At 40.2% G+C, this 21,953-nt stretch overlaps 2 protein-coding genes across 3 annotated transcripts in view; one reads left to right on the forward strand and one right to left on the reverse strand.

Annotated features, from left to right (window-relative positions):
• LOC124276981 (synergin gamma-like) overlaps positions 1 to 7,449 on the reverse strand; it is a 48,622-nt gene extending 41,173 nt beyond the window's left edge. For both annotated transcript variants that reach the window (XM_046712632.1, XM_046712631.1), the window contains exons 1-3: positions 7,412 to 7,449; positions 3,289 to 3,326; positions 2,310 to 2,437 (exon numbers count right to left, since the gene is read on the reverse strand). In XM_046712632.1, the coding sequence (XP_046568588.1) occupies positions 2,310 to 2,437; positions 3,289 to 3,326; positions 7,412 to 7,425 (180 nt within the window). In that variant the 5' untranslated portion in view covers positions 7,426 to 7,449. The remainder of the gene's footprint in view (positions 1 to 2,309; positions 2,438 to 3,288; positions 3,327 to 7,411) is intronic.
• A 1,722-nt stretch (positions 7,450 to 9,171) lies between these two features.
• On the forward strand, positions 9,172 to 21,500 carry LOC124276984 (zinc finger protein 521-like). The gene is made up of 2 exons (XM_046712634.1): positions 9,172 to 9,259; positions 17,803 to 21,500. The coding sequence occupies exon 2, from the start codon at positions 17,966 to 17,968 to the stop codon at positions 21,137 to 21,139; it is 3,174 nt and encodes a 1,057-aa protein (XP_046568590.1). The 5' UTR covers positions 9,172 to 9,259; positions 17,803 to 17,965; the 3' UTR covers positions 21,140 to 21,500.
• The last annotated feature ends 453 nt before the right edge of the window (positions 21,501 to 21,953 follow it).

Below are 21,953 nucleotides of genomic sequence, written 5' to 3' on the forward strand. Positions count from 1 at the left end.
TGGGATGACTCCACACCCTGCTACACTGACAAGGTAAAGATGTCATCTGTGGGATGACTCCACACCCTGCTACACTGACAAGGTAAAGATGTCATCTGTGGGATGACTCCACACCCTGCTACACTGACAAGGTAAAGATGTCATCTGTGGGATGACTCCACACCCTGCTACACTGACAAGGTAAAGATGTCATCTGTGGGATGACTCCACACCCTGCTACACTGACAAGGTAAAGATGTCATCTGTGGGATGACTCCACACCCTGCTACACTGACAAGGTAAGGATGTCATCCGTGGGATGACTCCTGCTACATATAATGTTAGGTTCTGACACAACTGTTTTCAGTGCTGCCAGATCTTTGTTCACAAACCTTCAACTAAGATTGTGCTCATGTCCGGCATCTTTCGATAATGGAATTATTTTGTCCAATTATCACATGAGCATCATATCGAATAATAAACTGAACTGGATTATAATGTCATGTATTCAAATCTTTGTCATGAAAGAGTAACAAATGGCCTTCAGTGACTTTACTTGTATTAATGCAGCGACAAGCATGCATGTTCAGACCACAACACCTGACCATTTTCATGAATAATATACACAACTACATGGTTGAGTGAAGACAGAAGCATTAACCTATTCCTGAACGACACTGACAAACAGCACACCTGTGTGCATAGTCTGCTCCGTTTACTGCATTCAAGGTCAGAAGCTATCAGAGTAACAGACCTGTGTGGATAGTCTGCTCCGTTTACTGCATTCAAGGTCAGAAGCTATCAGAGTAACAGACCTGTGTGGATAGTCTGCTCCGTTTACTGCATTCAAGGTCAGAAGCTATCAGAGTAACAGACCTGTGTGGATAGTCTGCTCCGTTTACTGCATTCAAGGCCAGAAGCTATCAGAGTAACAGACCTGTGTGGATAGTCTGCCCGCTTACTGCATCTCAAGGCCAGAGGCTATCAGAGTAACAGACCTGTGTGGATAGTCTGCCCGCTTACTGCATTCAAGGCCAGAGGCTATCAGAGTAACAGACCTGTGTGGATGGTCTGTCTGCTTACTGCATTCAAGGTCAGAAGCTATCAGAGTAACAGACCTGTGTGGATAGTCTGTCTGCTTACTGCATTCAAGGTCAGAAGCTATCAGAGTAACAGACCTGTGGATAGTCTGCTCCATTTTGCCACTGCATTCAAGGCCAGAGGCTATCAGGTAACAGACCTGTGTGGATAGTCTGCTCCGTTTACTGCATTCAAGGCCAGAAGCTATCAGCAGACCTGTGTGGATAGTCTGCTCGTTTACTGCATTCAAGGCCAGAGGCTATCAGAGTAACAGACCTGTGTGGATAGTCTGCTCCGTTTACTGCATTCAAGGCCAGAGGCTATCAAGGAGTAACAGACCTGTGTGGATGGTCTGCTCCGTTTACTGCATTCAAGGTCAGAAGCTATCAGAGTAACAGACCTGTGTGGATAGTCTGCTCCGTTTACTGCATTCAAGGTCAGAAGCTATCAGAGTAACAGACCTGTGTGGATAGTCTGCTCCGTTTACTGCATTCAAGGCCAGAGGCTATCAGAGTAACAGACCTGTGTGGATAGTCTGCTCCGTTTACTGCATTCAAGGCCAGAAGCTATCAGAGTAACAGACCTGTGTGGATAGTCTGCTCCGTTTACTGCATTCAAGGCCAGAAGCTATCAGAGTAACAGACCTGTGTGCATAGTCTGCTCCGTTTACTGCATTCAAGGCCAGAAGCTATCAGAGTAACAGACCTGTGTGGATAGTCTGCTCCATTTACCGCATTCAACTACCTCATTGTTACACTGACTGTACGTCCATTGTTACCAATTACCTCATTGTTACACTGACTGTACCTCCATTGTTACCAACTACCTCATTGTTACACTGACTGTACCTCCATTGTTACCAATTACCTCATTGTTACACTGACTGTACCTCCATTGTTACCAACAACCTCATTATTACATTGACTGTACCACCATTGTTACCAACTACCTCTTTGTTACACTGACTGTACCTCCATTGTTACACTGACACTGACCACTGTTACACTGACTGTACCACCATTGTTACACTGACACTGACCACTGTTACACTGACTGTACCACCATTGTTACCAACTACCTCTTTGTTACACTGACTGTACCTCCATTGTTACACTGACACTGACCACTGTTACACTGACTGTACCTCCATTGTTACACTGACACTGACCACTGTTACACTGACTGTACCTCCATTGTTACACTGACACTGACCACTGTTACACTGACTGTACCTCCACTGTTACACTGACCTGCATCGGGAACATCTGGGGCATGACACCGGGGGCAGCCATCATTTGGTGTTGCATCATGGGATATCCGCCAGGCTGCATCCCAACAAACTGCCCTCCCATGTTGGGCATCATTCCATACCCAGGAACTGAAAGAAACTCACAAAACTGGATTATCAAGTTCACATACCTTTTAAATTTATATATCACATTTACATGTTAAACCAGGATAAAGATGGAGCACCATGTCATTTCAGTCACTATACCATGATGTGAGTCTCACTGGCTCTGTATTTAAAAGCCCCAGATTTGTCTGTTGATGGCAAACGTAATATTAAGCTTTTGATTTAAGAAATATAGATTGTTGTACTCCCATGTATAGTGTAATAAAGTACCATTTTGCCTTGAACTGTTACAGTTAAAGCACATGGATGTAAAAAAAGTTAAATGTAATGTTTCCACCAGTGAGGTTATCCGACTGCAAACCAAAAACCGGGGTGCTACGGAGTTAGTTATACCGTAAGAGACTGTACTACTACTGGGAAATGACAAATGAAATGCATCATGACACTGGTTACCAAGGTTATGTTTGATAACGAGGGGGCAGACTAAAATGGCACAGTGACGTCAATACAGTGTGACTTAATGCAAAAAGTGTACTTTATTGTCTGACAAAGTGTCTGACTTTGGTCTTTTAGCGAAGCATCTTAGAAACATATTTAGAACTAATAGAAGTTGGAAGAGCATGAAGACAAACAGCCCTGAAACGTCATAACAAACAAAATACAAATTGTAATCCATAAACATTAAATGTCTGGAAGTGTAATATTAGAATTAATGCCCTCCCACAAGCTAATATCATTACACTTTTCATTATTACTGTGTGATATGAGATTCACACACACTTATATGACCACAAAAAATTCCTTTATTTGCAGATATATGAACTAACAGCAACTTGTATAGATACAGACCAGCTGAACACAGCGACCACACCTACCTGCTCCTGGCTGCTGATGACCAGGAAACCGCATCCCTCTGACAAAACAAAGAAAGACAGCTAAGCAATTTTTGAATGTCTGCATTGTGATGTCACATAGGTCATTATGTCATGAGGAAAATATGATGTCACAGTTGAACATAGAAAGCACTGAATTTCAAGCTCTATGTGGTCAGTGTGTGTTTGTTTTCTGTAGACAGAGGGAGTGATCTTGTTGGATGAATTGTCAAGGGATACATGAACAGGGATCAAGGGGTTTACCTCCCTAGCGCCTGGTGCATCACCAAGAAAATCATAGACTCTCAAACCACTCTGCTGTGTAAACATACTTTTGTTCTCATTGTAAAAACATACCCTATCATTTTATTCTTCTCTTTCATCTCACTGCATTGTTTGTACATACTTAATTATACCTCCTTTTTCCCTTGCGCTTGTATATACTTATTTACATATCTGGCTTCCTGTACATCAATATATATATATATACTGTAAATCATGAAATTAATGCAAGCATTTTATTAATGCGAAAAATGCGTCTGCACTCTTCTCGCATTATTATAATGACGCATTTCAGTCTGACCATGTCTACTTAATAAAAGACAGAAAACGTAAATCTGTTGACACTACACATTACACCAATACAGGTCACTTCCTCATTCCAGGTGTCTCAAACCACATGTAATTATCACTGGTTATTGTTTAAAGTCACTCAAGCACATCAGCCAGACCGGACATTCTCCAGCCACGTGTTTGTTGTACCTTGGTAGATGACTTGTGTCTTGTCGGATTATGTTTATACATGTTGTCATAAGACAAGTAGTAGCAAGCAAGCTCGTGATCAAACATGGCAGCGTAATCAAAACATCGTCAGCTCATTTCCATTCATAGCTTAACAAGCTCAATTCAGGTAAATAACAAGTGTGAAAAGAAAAGGAACAACACCAAAGATTCAGGGTGTGCCATTTATCATCAACACAGATTCCTGAGCTTGCATTAATTTTGTGACGCATTTTAGACTAGACCCCCGCAATCGCATTAAATGTGTGACGCATTAATTTCATGATTTACAGTACTGTATTGTTCACTATGATCATTAACCACCTGACGAAGGGGCAAGAACCAGCCCAGAATATCATGGTGCCCTGTGTGTTGCAGCTCCCCATGGTGACAGTACCCGACTCGATGCTTTGTCCCACTAATACATTTGAATATTTTACCAAGAAGATCTTCAAGAAGTTACAGGGCACCATGATATTGTGTGAGGTGGGTTTAATGCAGGGCTCAATTTAAGAGATGTTAACCTACATGCACCAGGTGCAACCTAAGATAAAAAACATAGTTGCACCAGCCAAATTCCAGTTGCACTGCTTTTATTGCAATATGTAAAGAAAGAAATGTGCTATTGAATTATTTAGATCTTTTATTCAGACGTTTACCCACTCAAAAATTGACTTAGTCAGACTAATAACTAGGTTGCACTTTAGAATATTTGGTTGCACCAGTGCAAGTAACAAAACACTAAATCGAGCCCTGTAATGCCACTTTGACAAGTATTCCAGTCTTATCAGGGCATGCTTGATAAACTTAGGAGGACATTATGATGCAATGGATGTTCCATGCATTTTGGTGAAACCTTCAAATACACATTAGTGTTGGGAATTGGTTAAAATATCATAATTAATGATTGGTTCATTGCAACCGATCAATCATCGAAATAATTGGTGAGCATCATTTATCAAATTTTCCTGTTATGTTTGTTGCACAAAAGTTTCTTTCGGTTTTTTGGCAAATTGCACTAAATGAATTTGCAAATTTCACATCTTTAAAGGATTACTAGTATGTTAGGAACATAAATTTCCTGGAGTCTTTAAGATGAATTCAATCATGACTGTGAGTCAGGCTTGTAACGCTTATGAAATGTAAATTTAATGACACAGAAAAAAACAACCTTGTGCAAAATATTGTTAATGCAAACAAGTGTCCCCCAAAAATTGTTTGTGTTCGATTCTGAGAAAACATTATCGATTGCTTGGTGGCTTAGTCACTGCGACCAATCTTCGATTATTTCAATCAATCGGACCACCACTATCACACATATGATGCTGACAAACCTAAAATCAGACAAAAAAGGGATTTTAACCCTAAATCTGGTGTGGATTTAGGTCTGCTAAGCAAACTGAGGACCTCAGATGACTTGATCTCTACACTTATGGTGGAAAAGTGAGATCCCTCAGGGCTGTTCATGAATGTGTTGTTGAACAAAAGTCATCTGCGTTATTACTACGTTTGTGCCCCTGGCTATTCCCCTCAGACATAGAGGTGACTAATCTAACAATGCACCATTTACATGTCATCACTGTCACTGCAGACACTTGCAGTGAATGAAACTCAAATGTCACATGACATCACCCACATATGACATTCTTCTGTGAATTACGACAGTGTGATAGCAGGCTGACAAATGGGACTATTCTAACAGTGTCCTTCAAACAAGTTTGACATTGTTTAAATTTGAAACTTTTGAAATCATCAAAATAGTTTCTGATTTCAGGAGAAAACTCAGAAAATAAACTAGTTTCTTGTTTCATCCCCTAAGCAAATACATTATTTATAAATACCGAAACCAGCATGTCAACAAATCCTGAATTACTGAAGCTAATCTTGTTATTGATGATTACACTACCAATTGGTAAATAGTTTTCATATATTTCAGTTTTAAAAATCTGTTTAACTAATTTGATTAAAAGTTTCATTCAGTACTGTTTACATTAATTTTGACAAAGTAACGTTTCAGTTGATCAGAGAACAACACCAACTAACATGCAAACACAATAAGATTGTTGATTTTGATGCCTTGAACCTGATCTTATATGATATTTGATTAATGCCGCACTCAGCAATATTCCAGCTGAGCTATATGACGGTGTCTGTAAATAATTGAGTCTGGACCGGCACAGACAATTCAGTGCATGAGCATCAATTTATGCAATTGACACACGATGACATGTGTCAACCAAGCCAGCGAGCCTGACCACCCAATCCCGTTAGTCGCCTCTTACGACAACCTGGGTAGCTGAATACCAATTCTGACCCGGATCTTCATGGGTGATCTTACATGATAAAGAAAAGAAACATTTATATCATAAATGTCATATTTTGACTCATCAAGTCATATTTAGTGTAGTTCAAATTCATGTTTCACAGTTGAAAATGATAACCATGGTAAGCTGTCATGACAAAGTCGCTGACTGGTGGATCTCAAATCGTACCAAACAGAAGAATATGACAGGTAATATACCAATATATAACCTGTATGATTATTTCCTCTACAGCAGCAAGGTGAAAACAAGATGTTGGATATTTTTCCTGGTGCAATAATATTTGGAGATGTTATTTCTCCAAATCAGTTCCATTAAAGCAAAATATTTCCGATTACAAAGAACTGGTGTGTTGGGGTGTAGGTGTAGTGGCAGTCTCAGACTGTAGACTAACAAGGCAGTTGCCAGTTTCAGACATCTGCTTATCAAATCGCAATATATGTTACTAATACTAGTCTGCTGTTTAGTCTCAGGCTTAGACTAGCATTGATGAATGGCTCAAATCACTGACAGCCTTACACTATCAACATCAGATATATATTATAACAATGATGCCAGTGAATGAATAAATGATAAACTAAAATTCTTTATAAAATAATAGAGGCTGTCACTCAGACGATAACCTTCATCCTTTACTGAGTTTTCGAATGATTCTTCTATTTCCTTAAAAAGACGTCCTAATATTCCTCGTCAAACAGTTGTTACGAAAAAAACATTTAAAAGACAACAATTTTTCATATACATTGAAAATGTTAGGAGCAGTTACTGCGTTCGTGTATTGGAAAATCAAAGCCTTTTAACTGTCATCCCTCTCAATGACTCAAACAGACTGGGGGATAGATTTCTCACTATTTCAACAACAGACGTGTTTGGAATCAATATTTGACAAAAAAAAATATTCATTGAACTCATCACTTGCTTTTGTAAAGGACCCAGAATTGTCCGATGGTATCCCTTTTAGGGATACAGAATTCGAGTTAATTATGTAAATAGATATGTGACATAAATTTCCGGACACATCCTACCTGTTGTCAGCCATGTTTGGCACTCTTTACGTTTTGAGGGAAACAAGTACTCGAAGATGTCAGAGTTATGCCCCTTTTGCAACACTTTAAGGGGGCGTCTCAAAGATCAATATTGACAAAATATATCGTGGCATTGGGCACAATGGGAATGCAACATATGTTATGAAATCGTGTGCTTATGTAATGTAGGAGCTATTGTTCGGGAGGATCAAAAGCAGTTGACAGCAGATATGTGTGGGAGTCTATATAAGACTTATATAGACCTCCTGAACACAATTATGATGATGATATTTTGTATGGAGAGGCATGTACAATGTGAATGACCCCCAACCCCCTGCATGTCATGTACAAAATCAATGACCCCCCTTCCCTTCCCATAATTTGTAAGCATAATTTTAAACATGTTCTTATGTACAAAGTTGCTTCATTCGGCTGACATTACTGGTGGAAACATTCCGTTTATGTCTTTCGATGGATATAATGTCTCAGTTCGACTCACAATTGAACAGCGACACGGCAACGTTCGCAATGTTTACATTCCCACAATGCATTTATGTTGTAGAATGAATGAATTCACGTGTTTGTTAAGAATGAAAAAATAGTTACGTCAGAATGTGACCTAATTGAGAGGTCATCGGTTATCCAATCAAGTCGTTATAATCTCAGGTCAAGTCGTTACGACACAGGTCAACGCGATACGACACTCGTGTGACGTACGAGATTAGTATGCAACTACCCATACGTTGACCACGTGGGTAATAAATCCCGATACGATACTTTAAATACGCCACGATACGTCGATGTTTAACTGTGAATATTGCCAAATCGCGATATCTGCCAAGAAAAAAAACTTTCTTTTGTTTGATGATTAAAATATATGCTTATTTATGTTCCCTTCATAAGTAAGCGTTTTCTCGGAAATATTTGTTTCAAGAACTGTGTAGACATTGCGCTCGCATGTTATCAACATTCACAAAGCTTCGTTTGGGAATGAACATTGAACAACGCTGGCGGAATTTGACGAAATACATTCAAATTGCTTTTGTTTTGATCTTTAGGTGTTTTATAGTTGGTGTTAGAATTAAAGATTTTCGTGATACGCATCTCATCGCCACCTTTATATCGGGATTCGTATCGTATCGCAGGGTAAGTGCATAGTACTTTGGCAATATATCGTCGTGACTAAACTTTTAGTATCGTGATGTATCGTATGGCAAATCGTATGCCCATACCACCACTAGCTGGTAATGGTCATTGTAACATTCTATTAATTTGCTTGTACACATACCTTCAAGCAGTAGGCCTACGTACGTACAGACCATGCATATATACCGATATATGATCAGATGTGTGTATGCATGCAGTTACCACTTTTAACCACTTCTGCATAAGTTTAAAGAACACACCTATCAGTTTCAGACTATATGACGGCGTATGCAAAAAGCGACCAGACAATCTAGTGACTGAACATCAATCTCTATCATTCTCCACCACTGATCTGAGATGACATGACGACCATGCCAGATCCCGTTAGTCGCCCCTCACCACATTCGTAATCCCATCACCGTAAATTGCAAAATTGTCATTATAACAAGTATTACTGTAATCGTGAAGATTATTTAAACCATATTATAAAAGAATTGGCAAATCATTACAATATTAAGAGGGAAAGAGACCAAAAACTCCGAATTACGCATGGAGTAATTAATGGCAAGCTTTAGCCCCATTGAGCGATTCCTCTCGCTGTTAAGAGATGTTGTGTGGTGGCACATGTGCTAGAGTTAGTCCAACCGATTCGAAGACGCAGTTTTAAGAAGACGCGCTGAGATTGGAAGCTCTGCGTTGTGTGTAAGTGTTTGATTATGAAGGAGTGTACAAGTACATGGAATTCTACGCGACAATAATTGACTGACAACAGTTGCTTGCGCCAGAAAGTGTGCTCGCAAAGAAACTCCAGATTTTTGGGGTCAAGGTCGATGTCCAGACGAACCAAACGTAGAGATGGCGATGGTAGAGTAATATAATTAAGCAATTAGTTTTAAGTTTGAAAATTTCGTTCGCAGTCAGCACGCGTGTGTTCATTTAAGTCGATACTCAAAGTTAGAAAGTATTATTATTATTGATTGACGGCGAAATAATTTGCAACACGATATAGCGCTGTACATTGCACAAATTATAAGCAGGGCTCAAAAGTTTTAAGTGCATGTAGGTCTGCAAAGGGACACAACGCTGACAGTGCTGTTCACGTTGCACTGTGTGAAGTGGCACCTATCGTGGGATTGAAGAATGAGAAGCTGTATCTCATAACAAAGGATATACAAAAAAGAGGTACAAATTAAGCTACCTTGTTTCTGTCAACTTGTTGATGAAACCTTACATGACTTGGCACTGATCCAGAGCGATTATATAATGTTTCTCGCCAACAGTCTAATTACGAAACCTTGCTGCAAACTAGTCAGCCTCTGCTCCCTAGACCGTGACGGACACGGCGACTGGGCTACTGTCCGCCTTGGCAGAATTTCTTCAACCTAATTAATCAGTGGGACATTAGGAAGGGTGGATGCCCATCAGATGCCGTTAAATATCCCCGGTAGTTCTTGTCTAATTTTAATAAAGTATCCCAGCAGTGTGGGCTTTTTCAGATTTTGAAATGCTTGGATGGCACATAGTTTCATATTTATTTGAATCCGTATACTAAACAACCCCACTTTGCCATTGCTAGAAAAATCTGGAATTTACTTAGGAAAATTGGTATTTGAGTTATTCTCAAAATTCGTGCATATTTCATGTAGGCAAAAATTGTAAATGTTGTATTCTTGTTTTACCTTGAAATGTTGTTGATTACATTCATAGTATTCTGAATATGCAAAACATAAATTATGCAAGCTTAACGACATGTAATTTTTCATATTTTACTCTTTTTATTAGAAATTTCCCGAAATTTCATCACTACCGTTTGAAAGAAAAAATCCAAAGATAATATCCCTTAATGTACATATATATTAAAACATCTAGTTTTACAACATAATATGGCTAATGAGTTTTTATCCCCCGCGTTAAGCACGAAGGGGAGGATATATACTAGGCACATAGGTCCTTGAGACCTGCAATACGTTGTTGCACGTGCATTCCAGGAAAGAGAAACAGAGCAAATGAATGCCACACAATACTGTCACTTTGGAAAGCTCAACCCCTGCCCTTGCGATCGTTCAAAAAAATTAAACGGCTATTGAAAAGCATAGCATGCCAAGGCTCACGTCTGCACAACGTCATGAGGCCATTGGGATGGTCCGTGGGGGAATGTCTCAACGACAAGTGGCTGCACATTTCCACTGCCACCGGAACACCATTTCAGCACTGGTGAGACGCTAACAGAACACAAATGGCGTCATCGATCGGCCACATTCTGGACGTCCACGTGTAACAACGCCAAGACAGGACAGATGGATAAGGGTGACCCATCTTCGCCACAGGTTTCAGACTGCAGTGATGATTGCCCGAACCATCCCAGGACTTTGCCGTATCTTCCCCAACACAGTTCGACAACGTTTACGTCATCACAGGATCAGACCACAACGTCCCGCCATACGGCCTATCCTGACACAACGTCATAGACAAGCTCGCCGAATGTGGTGCCGAAATCATGTCCGCAGACCCTCGTTTTGGTGGAGAAATGTTGTTTTACAGATGAGTCCAGGTTTAACATTTCCCATAGTGATGGACGTCAACGTGCCTATAGACGCGTGGGAGAACGTTATGCACAGGCCTGTGTCTTGGAGAGGAATCGCTTTAGTGGTGGTTCCGTGATGATTTGGGGTGGAATAACAGCACGCCAAAGAACTCCTTTGGTGATTGTTCAGGGATCAGATTCTTCAACCTGTGCCAATTCCTTTTCTGCAACGTCATGGCCCTGGGTTAACATTCCAAGAGGAAAATGCCTGCCCTCATACGGCAAGGGTTGCTGTGGATTTCTTGCAACACCACAACGTTGACTTACTGCCTTGGCCTGCAAATTCACCGGATCTCTCCCCGATAGAGCATGTTTGGGACGAGATGGATCGACGTCTACGCCGTCTTCCTCATCCGCCAGATAACGTCCTTGACCTTGCAACAAAACTTGAGAGAATCTGGCGTGACATCCCACAAGCCTTCCTTGCACGTTTGATAGGCTCTATGCGTCGTCGATGCACTGCTGTTCTCCATGCCGATAGTTGACATACCCGTTATTGAGCTTGTGACATGGTCGTTTGACCCCTGTCCCGCTTGTGGACTCATGACGTCATTGTGATTGACTTTTCAATTGAAATTCTCCCGACTTGTTATGGTGTCATGATCCCTCCATTTAATTTTATATGTACCTTTGACATTGTTATCGTACTTATCAACTGGGATAATATTTTGACAATGCACAGTTTCTTTATGTGGCTAGTGTAGTATTAGGCTCCGTTCGTCCGTACGTACGTACGGATTGGAATATCTTAAGAACCGTTCACTAGATTCTTTTCATATTTGGTACCTAGTTTCATCACAGTATAAGAAAGGTCCAACTCAGGTTTGGTGACCTTGACCTTCATTTCAAGGTCACAAGGGGACTTTAACATTTTACCTGCATGTTAAGCTATATCAAGAACCGTTCACTGGATTTTCTTCATATTCAATACCAAGCTTTATCTAGGGAAGGGGCAGGGCCCAGTCGATTTTGGTGACCTTCACTTAATTTTCAAGTCATGGCGACACTTTGAAGATTTCAGCATGTAAACCTGCATGTTAAGCTATCTCAAGAACCGTTAACTGGATTTTCTTCATATTTAATACCAAGTTGTATCTAGGGAAGGCGCAGGGCCCTGTCAATTTTGGTGACCTTCACCAAATTTTCAAGGTCACAGAGATACTTTGAAGATTTCAGCATATTAACCTACATGTTATGCTTGTCAGCGAGATACTTCAAGAACCATTTACTGGAGTTTCTTCATATTTGATACCAATATTCATCCAGGGAGAGGCAGGGCCCAGTTGATTTTGGTGACCTTCACTTAATTTTCAAGGTCACAGAGACACTTTGAAGATTTCAGCATGTTAATTTGCATGTTAAGATAGTCGGCAAGATATTGCAAAGAATATTCACTGGATTTTCTTCATATTTGACACCAAGCTTCATCTAGGGAAGGCCCAGGGCCCAGTCAATTTTGGTGACCTTCACATAATTTGTAGGGTCATGGCGCCACTTTGAAGATTACAGCATGTTAACCTGAATTGTCAGCGAGATATTTAAAGAACTATTCACTGGATTTACTTCATAGACCTTTAAGACTTCTCTTGAATGCTTTTCAATAAGCAATTTCTTTAGTACTAGTTTTGCATATTTCATACACTACGACATTCATGTCAAGGTCAAAGTCAGTCTTGAAAATATGTGTGTGTTTGAACACCTAAAGAGCAAGATATCAAGAGAGAATGACTCGTCATGTTTTTGTTGACATTTAACTTACACTTTCGTTACTTTATAAGTTTGATTTGATAATTTGCGGCGGGGGATTATGTCACCTTAGGCCTAAAAAAAAAAGCTTGTGGTTCCGATTTCCCGACCGACCCTAAATATTCCCGTCGAGCCTAGCAATTTTACTCACCACATAATAAATGAAATTTATTTTCTGACTCATGAGTAATCATCATGAGTAATGTAAAAATATTTTGCAAAAAAAACCCAAAAACCTACCTACCTACCCTAGTTCTGAAATGTAGGAAATCGGAACCACAACATTTATTTTTTTTGGCCTTAGTGACAATGCTTGTTAAATTTTATATTTATTGCTCAAAAGGGGCCAACAAGCCAAACAATTCCTTTCTATTCTGATTTGCAAATATAAAGTAATATGTAGCGAAAAATTCAAAATGAGAATATGAATTATATTATACTTACTTGAAGCTCTACTACTAAACATACTTGCACTACAAATTCCAAACATAAACAGATAAATCAATTTTAATTAAATAGGAAAATGATAATGTTATGGCATAGACATTGGCATTAATTGTTACGGTAGTGACACAATAACGATAGTGACATTTTTATTAATAGCCAGTTTTGTATGTTTACTTTAAAAGATGATTTGATTAAATTTGTCATTCAGATATTTTAGAATGTTTGAAGAATATGTAATAGGCCAAAGATTTACTTATAGATGTCCCTGTCATGTTAAAAACAGGTAAAGACTGCATGTTACGGCAGTGATATTGTGACGGTATATAATGTCACTACCGTAACGGCCCTATCACAGCAGTGTTCTTCTTTGTCACAGCCGTTACACTACCCTGTCCTTACCGTAACAACAAAATCATACTTGTATGCTTAATGGTTATATTCAATCGATACAAAAGTTTTATGTTAAATAACATTCCAAAACATTTGATATCTTTGAATTGAAAATTTAGATACAAACAACATTAAACTAGAAAAATGTCACTGCCATCACAAAATCTGTCCTTGCCGTAACAAAACCCATGATAACGTCAGTGACCGTAACGGTAGTGACAGCCACTAACAATATCAGTTTTAAAACAATAACTCTTCCCCAATGTTTACTGAGCACATGGTTTCAAATGATTTCCCCTACTGTCTAAGGTACTTGGCATTGTTTGGCTTCACAAAATTAACTGGTTTCAGCTGTAACCACCGTAACGGTTAGGACATGCAAGAATCAGATATCATTTTGTACACACATTGTTTTGGATAAAATTCAGCAAAATGAATCTTTTGTGTCAGTGTTTGACAGCCATGTTTTCTCACTGCCATAGCTTGCAAATATGAGCACCCAGCACCTTGAGCAAGCAATGGTTGCATGGATATGTGCGCTATATAAATATCCTATAATAAATAATAAAATAATAATAATTAGAAGACAGTACAGGGAGTAATCATTATTGCAATTTTTCCATACAAAAAAGGCCAAGCATGTAGCTGTAACATCATTAATTATGATATGTTAAATAATTTCTTTTGAAAAACATGAAAAAGACAAAAAAAGTCAAATTGCACACCGACCAATGGAGTTGTGACACATGAAAATTGAGTAAAATTGGGTGGATTTGGGGGTTTAAAATGAATATAAAAATAATTTTTTCCCAAGTTTGTTACTGTAAAGTGTAGAATTAACTGACATAAATTGGTTACCTTAAAAAAATTACTGATTTTGACTTAAGTTTGTCGGAAACAAACATATAACTTAAATATGCACGAATTTTGAGAATGACTCATATGCAGTTTTTAACTTAAGTACACAGCAAATGCTTATATGCATTTCTTATGCAACAATGAAGTTCCATTCGTATCCTCAAAATAGTGTTGGCTCATACGTTTTTTCAGGCAATTAAATTGCATGCAATTCAGCGATTACAACTCCTTTGCTAACCAAGTTCTGGATAGTCAACTTCTTTATTCCATGAGTGCAATGTTTCGGTGTAGGTACTAACACCGTTATCAAGCAAGTGATACAAAGAGTTGTAACATGGAGAATATATACATAGCTGCATATAGTGAGTATATACAATTGACCTTTTGATATATACAATAAATGTTATATCAGGCCTTGTTTGAGCAATATATCTGTCAATATCCCATGGTCTTATACAATATAACATGGATGACAAGACTGCATGATGATGATGATTTTGAGATTTAATGCGCGCTTTCCGACAAAATGTGTATTTCGCACAAGAACCGAGTTAGAACTTATAATATGCAATTTGCCTGAAAAATTAAGGGTGGTCACTGTTTTGAGTTGATTAACAGAACAACATTGTTACAAACATAATATTTACTGGTAATTGCTGTATACTGAAGTATACTGAAGCAAGATTTATGGATGTCAACTTCTTTATTGTGAATAACACAACGTTTCGGAGTTTGCTTGCTCCTTCAGCCGATTCACCTGATGAAGGAGCAAGCAAAAACTCTGAAACGTCGTGTTATTCTCAATAAAAAGCTGACATCCATAAATCTTGCTTTTCTTATGCATTCCACTTCTAAATGCCTTTCAGAGTATTACATAATATGATAATTCAAGGGGATTTCGCTAGTTATCTAAAAAGTCTTTCCATGCCTGTCTAAAACCCAGTTTTCTGTATCACCGAGGCGAACTATCATCTGATGATTACATGAGCAAGTTACAATGACACTGGGTAGACGAGAGTTGAGTTTTTGCTTCCCTTTTATTCGATCTTTCACTGACTGGCTGAGTATCAATGAGAAAATCTAACATCATTCTTCACAACATTTATTATGAACACAATGGAGATAGATTGTATACATCAGTGTTGGAAAAATGAGTTGAAGAGGATGGGTGTGTATATGTGTGTGTGCCCTCTACCATGTCAAGCTAATAGCAGCCTGTTATTGTGAATGAGAAGAAAGAAAATCCCATGGTGGATAGGTAAGGACAATACAGAACTACAGCTTGAGTTCGTGTTGTGCTTGTAACTTTTTGGGAAGGTCAAGGCTTTTGAATGGTGATGACGTCAAAAGTGAGTCATGTTTTCATGGCTTTTCTTTTACAGCAGTGTGTAAATCTAGGACAGTCATACACACAAAGGGAGGGGGTCGGGGGGGTAGCCTAGTGGTTAAAGTGTTCGCTTGTCTTGCCAAAGACTGGAGTTCGATTGCCCACATGGGTACTATGTGGTTATGTGTGGTCCTGTGCATAGAGCTCAGGTCACGAATCAGTTGAAGTTAAGCAACAGCCCTACAACATTTACACTAGTCCTTAGCATTTGTCGTTGAAGTCTGATGGTATGTGTTTCACAGGGCAGGGTTTTACATGACACGTGATTCCTGCGTATTTGGCGCAACAATTATGTTAATGACTCTCAAAGTACTATCATATGAGTCAAGCTTAACGCAAGTTTTTTATGTGGCCCTCACAATTCAGTTCAATAAAATCGATTTGATAAGCCAAAAATGATATTGTTCAATGATAGTTTGACTTTTACAGAGCTGTCAGATTGTTCTAGTGAACTCAGAGGAGACAGTAATCCTGGCTGTGTGAATTGAACTGTAGTTTCATTTGGTGGTGTGACATACACAGTTACATACTGAGAATGATTAACACAAAGAAATATAAAATTTTCATTACTTCCAAATATTGAAAATGACTCCCCAAAATAGATATTGTGAGTCACCATGACTCCCATTTTTAAAAGTCTGTGTAAAACTATGACAGGGTTGTGTCATTATCATGACCCGTGAAGATCCGGGTTAGAATATTGATCTTCAGTAACCCATGCTTGTCGTAAGAGGCGACTAACGGGATCAGGTGGTCAGACTCGCTGACTTGGTTGACACATGTCATCAGTTCCCAATTGCGCAGATCGATGTTCTTGCTGTTGATCACTGGATTGTCTGTTCCAGAGTTGATTATTTACAGACCACCGCCATATAGCTGGAATATTGCTGGGTGCGGCGTAAAACTAAACTCACTCATTCACCGTATCTGCTGGATATGTCCAGGCCATCTCCAGTCTATTGCGATAATCCATCGATATGTAGTCAACAGACCGCCGCCATATAGCTGGTATATTGCTGTCTTGCGTTAAACAACCAACCAACCACATTTCTCCATTTTGTCTGTTTATTATTTATATATTTGCTCGGAGGCATATTTGTGGGTCTGCTTTGCTTACTTGCATAAGTGATTGTGATCCCCTACAGACACACACATTTGGCTTCTGTGTGAACATGCATCAAGTGATGTTAATAGATGATGTGAAATTTCATTGTGATAAGATATGTTTATATGCAATATCTCAGTATTCTTCATGTACACCTGGGCGGTGGGGTAGCCTAGTGGTTATTCAGCGTTGGCTCGTCACGCCGAAGACCCGGGTTCGAATCCCCACTTGGGTACAATGTGTGAAGCCCATTTCTGGTGTCCCCCGCCGTGATGTTGCTGGAATATTGCTAAAAGCGGCGTAAAACCAAACTCATTCAGTCAGTCAGTCAGTCATGTACACCTATACGATGGTTACATCAAATTATCATCACTGTAAGACTGAAACATGTCGATGTGATGTTATATTGTAGCTAGCTCGCTTACTCACTCACTCACTCACTCACTCACTCACTCACTCACTCACTCACTCACTCACTCACATTCAATTCATTGCATCCTTAATTGTTGGTTGTTTGTGAAATACTGTAAAACATGGCAGTGTGCGATTTCGCTATTTACACTTGCACTGGTGCATATTAAAATGGCTGGTGCAGGTTACCTTCAGTCACAGGATGACCTATTAGCCCGGTTGTATTGGGAGCAGGTACTGAAAACCCCCGAAATCACACCCTGCATGATGTAATATCCAATGTGACTTTAACCAGCTCAATGTTATATATTTGGCAGGTCCTGGAGGGAGCCACACAGCTTACAGCAGCTGTAAGAATTTTCACAGCAGAAAAGCCCTAAAGTACAGTCTGAAGATTCTGTTCATCAGCAAGGAAGATGTACTTCACTATGGACTGATTTGTTTGATGGTGTTGAGGAGGACTGAAACAGCATCAGAAGTATGATGTCTGGCAACCTAGAACTCAAACTTGTGGCTAATAATGCCATTGAGATGGATGGCATGAAAGTGGACACTGACTATCTCTCGGGCGCCCCTGTGATAAGTGTGCAGCAGACTGACATACAGTCAAACGACAATAAGGCGAATCTCCAGGATTGCAGAGACGGGATCGCTACATCAGCTGATAACCCAACTGATCCTCTTAATACTTTTTCACATATTGAAGCCAATATGGAAAGTTCAACATCAGGTGATGGTATGCCTGCTGCTAAACATACTGCCGGCATCAGTGATGACACGGAGGATACAGGACATAGACCTAGCATCACCACCAGCAGCAACTTAAAGGTGGCATCTGCTATCAGGTCATCTGATACAAAAAAATACTCAGGATGGTTCCAGTGCCCTGACTGTGGACAGAAGGTGAGGGGGAAGGCCATGTTTCGATCTCACATGAAGCTCCTCCACAGCGGTTCCTCGAAGACTAAGACAGTGGTTAAGAGAAACACATCTAGGTTCAAGTGTGGAGAGAGAGTTAAAGGAAAGAAAAACCTCAGCCAACATTGTTTCTTTGCCCACAAAGGCCAGACAAGAATAAAGAACATTGCCAAAACTAAAAAAAATTGTTCGTCAAACCCTCCAAGATGTGCAGTGTTTGCAGATTCCACAAGTCAGCGTAGCACTTATGTTGAAAAGTCCAACACAGAAATTAAACACCTTAGACTAGGACCTTGGTTCACATGTCGGAGCTGTGATCATATTTTCAAAGGAAGGTCACAGCTACAAGAACATGTTAGACTGAAACACCAAGGCTTGAATGAAACATGCAAGATCCAGCCAAGCATACCCCAAATCACACACTCTGCCAAATCTGAGCAATGTCAAGGATCTGGGGACAGGAAATTGATGGATGAGGCTGGGGCAGAACTTGCACCGGAATGTCCAGTCGGAAATCAGGATGGTGAGTCAGTTGTCGGTTCTAATGAGAAAGAATTATCACATACAAAGCATCGAATTTGGCATCAATGTGACCTTTGTGGAGTCAAGGTCGAGGGGAGAAAGAAACTACAAAGACATATTGGTAAATGTAAAGGTAAAAAACAGACAACTCCCACTGTGATGACTTTGCAAACAAGTCTCAGCGCTTATGAGACCAGTGCCACGATAAATCGATCTTGGTATAAATGTAAGCATTGTTGTAGGCATTTCAGAGGAAAAAAAAGGTTTATGCAACATATTCCTTTGTGTGTGAAAGCACCACAGCATGGTGCAGCATTGTGGCACAGGATGTCCCACTTGAAACAGTGCGCTTGGTACCGATGTTCCGGCTGTCAACACACATTTAAAGGGAAGAAAAGAATCCAATTACATGCCTTTGAGTGCCACACTGGAGCTCAGTCATCCTGTCCCAGTGTTGAGAATGGCAAACAGTCTTTTGAAAAGAGGTCAGGTCATACCTGCACACTGTGTCAGAAGCACTTCCAGCGATGGCTATATTTAGATAAGCACATGAGAAAGTGTCAAGGTCGACAAAGGAAGATAAATCTGTCAGAACAAGGTAGTATCGATGATCTACAGAGCAGCGAACACAGACTTGGACAGGAGCAAGCTGAGAGTTGTGGGGTACGAGATGACAATGCTCATAAAGGACAGACAATTGAAAAGAATGATGAATCGAGGGCACTTAAAACACAGGTGGATGGTGATGCCTCGAGTCAACTTACCTTGGTCTTTCTGCAGGATGGCTCATGGTACAAGTGTGAAATCTGTGGACAGAATTTGCGAGGGAAAGAACAGATTAAGAAACATTCACATGACCAGAACAATAAGGAATTGGAATCTCTTAATACCTCTTGTTCGGAATCTGAATTCCTTAAAGTTGGTAGTTGGCATGGGTGTAAAATCTGTGGTAAGAAGTTGCGAGGGAAAGAACAGGTGAAGAGTCACGCCCATGCCCATAAGATTAGGAACCATGAACAACAGGAACTTCACAATGTCACTGGTTTGGAATCAAATTTCCTAAAAGTTGGTACTTGGCGTAGGTGTAAAGTCTGTGGTGAAAACTTGCGAGGGAAAGAACAGGTGAAGAATCACTCACATGATCTGAAGGTTGTGAATCCTGATGATGGAAAAACAGAATGTCCTAACCTTAGTCCACCATGTTTGGATTTCATACAATTTGGAACTTGGTACAGTTGTAAAGTCTGTGGTCAGAAATTACAAGGCAGGAAACAAATGCAGGCACATTCACATTCACAGCCAGTTGACGATAAGGTTCAGGGAAACAGCCTGGGCACTGGTATTCAGAATGGTTTGAGGTCAGTGGAAGATGGATTTATTCAAGTTGGTAGTTGGTACACATGTAAGTCATGCCGTGTGCGGTATAGAGGTAGACACAGTGCAGAAGTGCATCATCGTTACAAGTGTTTTCTGGGAGTAGGCGGAGACTGCCATAAGGACTTGCTTCCAGAACATCAGCCAGAACACTGCAGTGATCCTATACAAGGACAGGATGGAGTGTTATGTCATGACGTACAACCAACCAGGGATGACATTGCACATGACACCCACCAACCAACCTGTGATGACATTGCACATGACATCCACCAACCAACCAGTGATGACATTGCACATGACATCCACCAACCAACCTGTGATGACATTGCACATGACATCCACCAACCAACCAGTGATGACATTGCACATGACATCCACCAACCAACCAGTGATGACATTGCACATGACATCCACCAACCAACCAGTGATGACCAACAAGTGATGACATTGCACCTGACATCCACCAACCAACAAGTGATGACATGCAGCATGACAATCACCAACCAACAAGTGATGACATGGCACATGACATCCACCAACCAACCAGTGATGACATTGCACATGACATCCACCAACCAACCAGTGATGACATTGCACATGACATCCACCAACCAACCAGTGATGACATTGCACATGACATCCACCAACCAACCAGTGATGACATTGCACATGACATCCACCAACCAACCAGTGATGACATTGCACCTGACATCCACCAACCAACAAGTGATGACATGCAGCATGACATGCACCAACCAACAAGTGATGTGCAAAGACATGGAGAAAGTGAGCAGTATGGTAGTGTTGACCAAGCAGTGTCATCCATGGTCAATGTAAACTTGACTGTTCGTGACTACATTATTAAGAATAGGAAGTGTTGGGAGTGTCGTGTTTGTTCAAAGATGATCCTGTCCTGGATTGGTGCATTCAAGCATGTGCGGAGCCATTTTACATGGCCTAGTCTTGATTGCAGCATTTGTAACAAATCATTTTCTTCATCTGGGAATCGCATTAAGCATGAACGGATACACGACACAGGAAATGGCTCATCAGCACTAAAGAAACGCTGTCTTAAGAAGTCCCTTCATTCAAGTCCTCTGCAAAGGAAAACTATGAATCCCTCAAATTTGACCAGCAGGAACAGAAAAAAAATCTCAAAACCAACGACAGCTGCTGCCTGCAGTCAGAAAACTAACATCCAGAGGGGCTGTGATTTGAAGTCAAGTTCCACAGAAACTTTGTGCACAACATCTGCAGGTGCACCTGTGGCAGATGCTTTTGTGGGAGATGCTTCTGTGACCAATGCATCTATGGGAGATGCTTCTGTGACCAATGCATCTGTGGGAGATGCTGATGTGGTAGGTGCTTCTGTGGAAGGAGGTGATGCTTCTAATGTATATGCTGTAGCTGATGCTGATATAGAAGCACCAACACTGCCCTGTTATGGGACATCTGAAGACAACAGAGACAATTGGCACAAGGATCAAGCCTTTATAGAAAGTGGTAAAAAAGATAAATCTCCAACAATTGTGCATGTTCATAATGAATCTGTGTGTGCAGATAATGATTCTGGAACTGATGTCTCATGGCATCAAACTTATCTCTGCAATGATGTTCTTAGTTCTGATGATAAGATGACCTCAGAACTGTG

This window comes from Haliotis rubra, unplaced genomic scaffold (genome assembly GCF_003918875.1).
Source record: "Haliotis rubra isolate DU_JTF1 unplaced genomic scaffold, ASM391887v1 Scf216, whole genome shotgun sequence".
Taxonomy (NCBI): Eukaryota; Metazoa; Mollusca; class Gastropoda; order Lepetellida; family Haliotidae; genus Haliotis; species Haliotis rubra.

Bases quoted from the DNA above. Each gene is read 5' to 3' on its own strand.
- LOC124276984 (XM_046712634.1), top strand. From the start codon at position 17,966: ATGATGTCTGGCAACCTAGAACTCAAACTTGTGGCTAATAATGCCATT.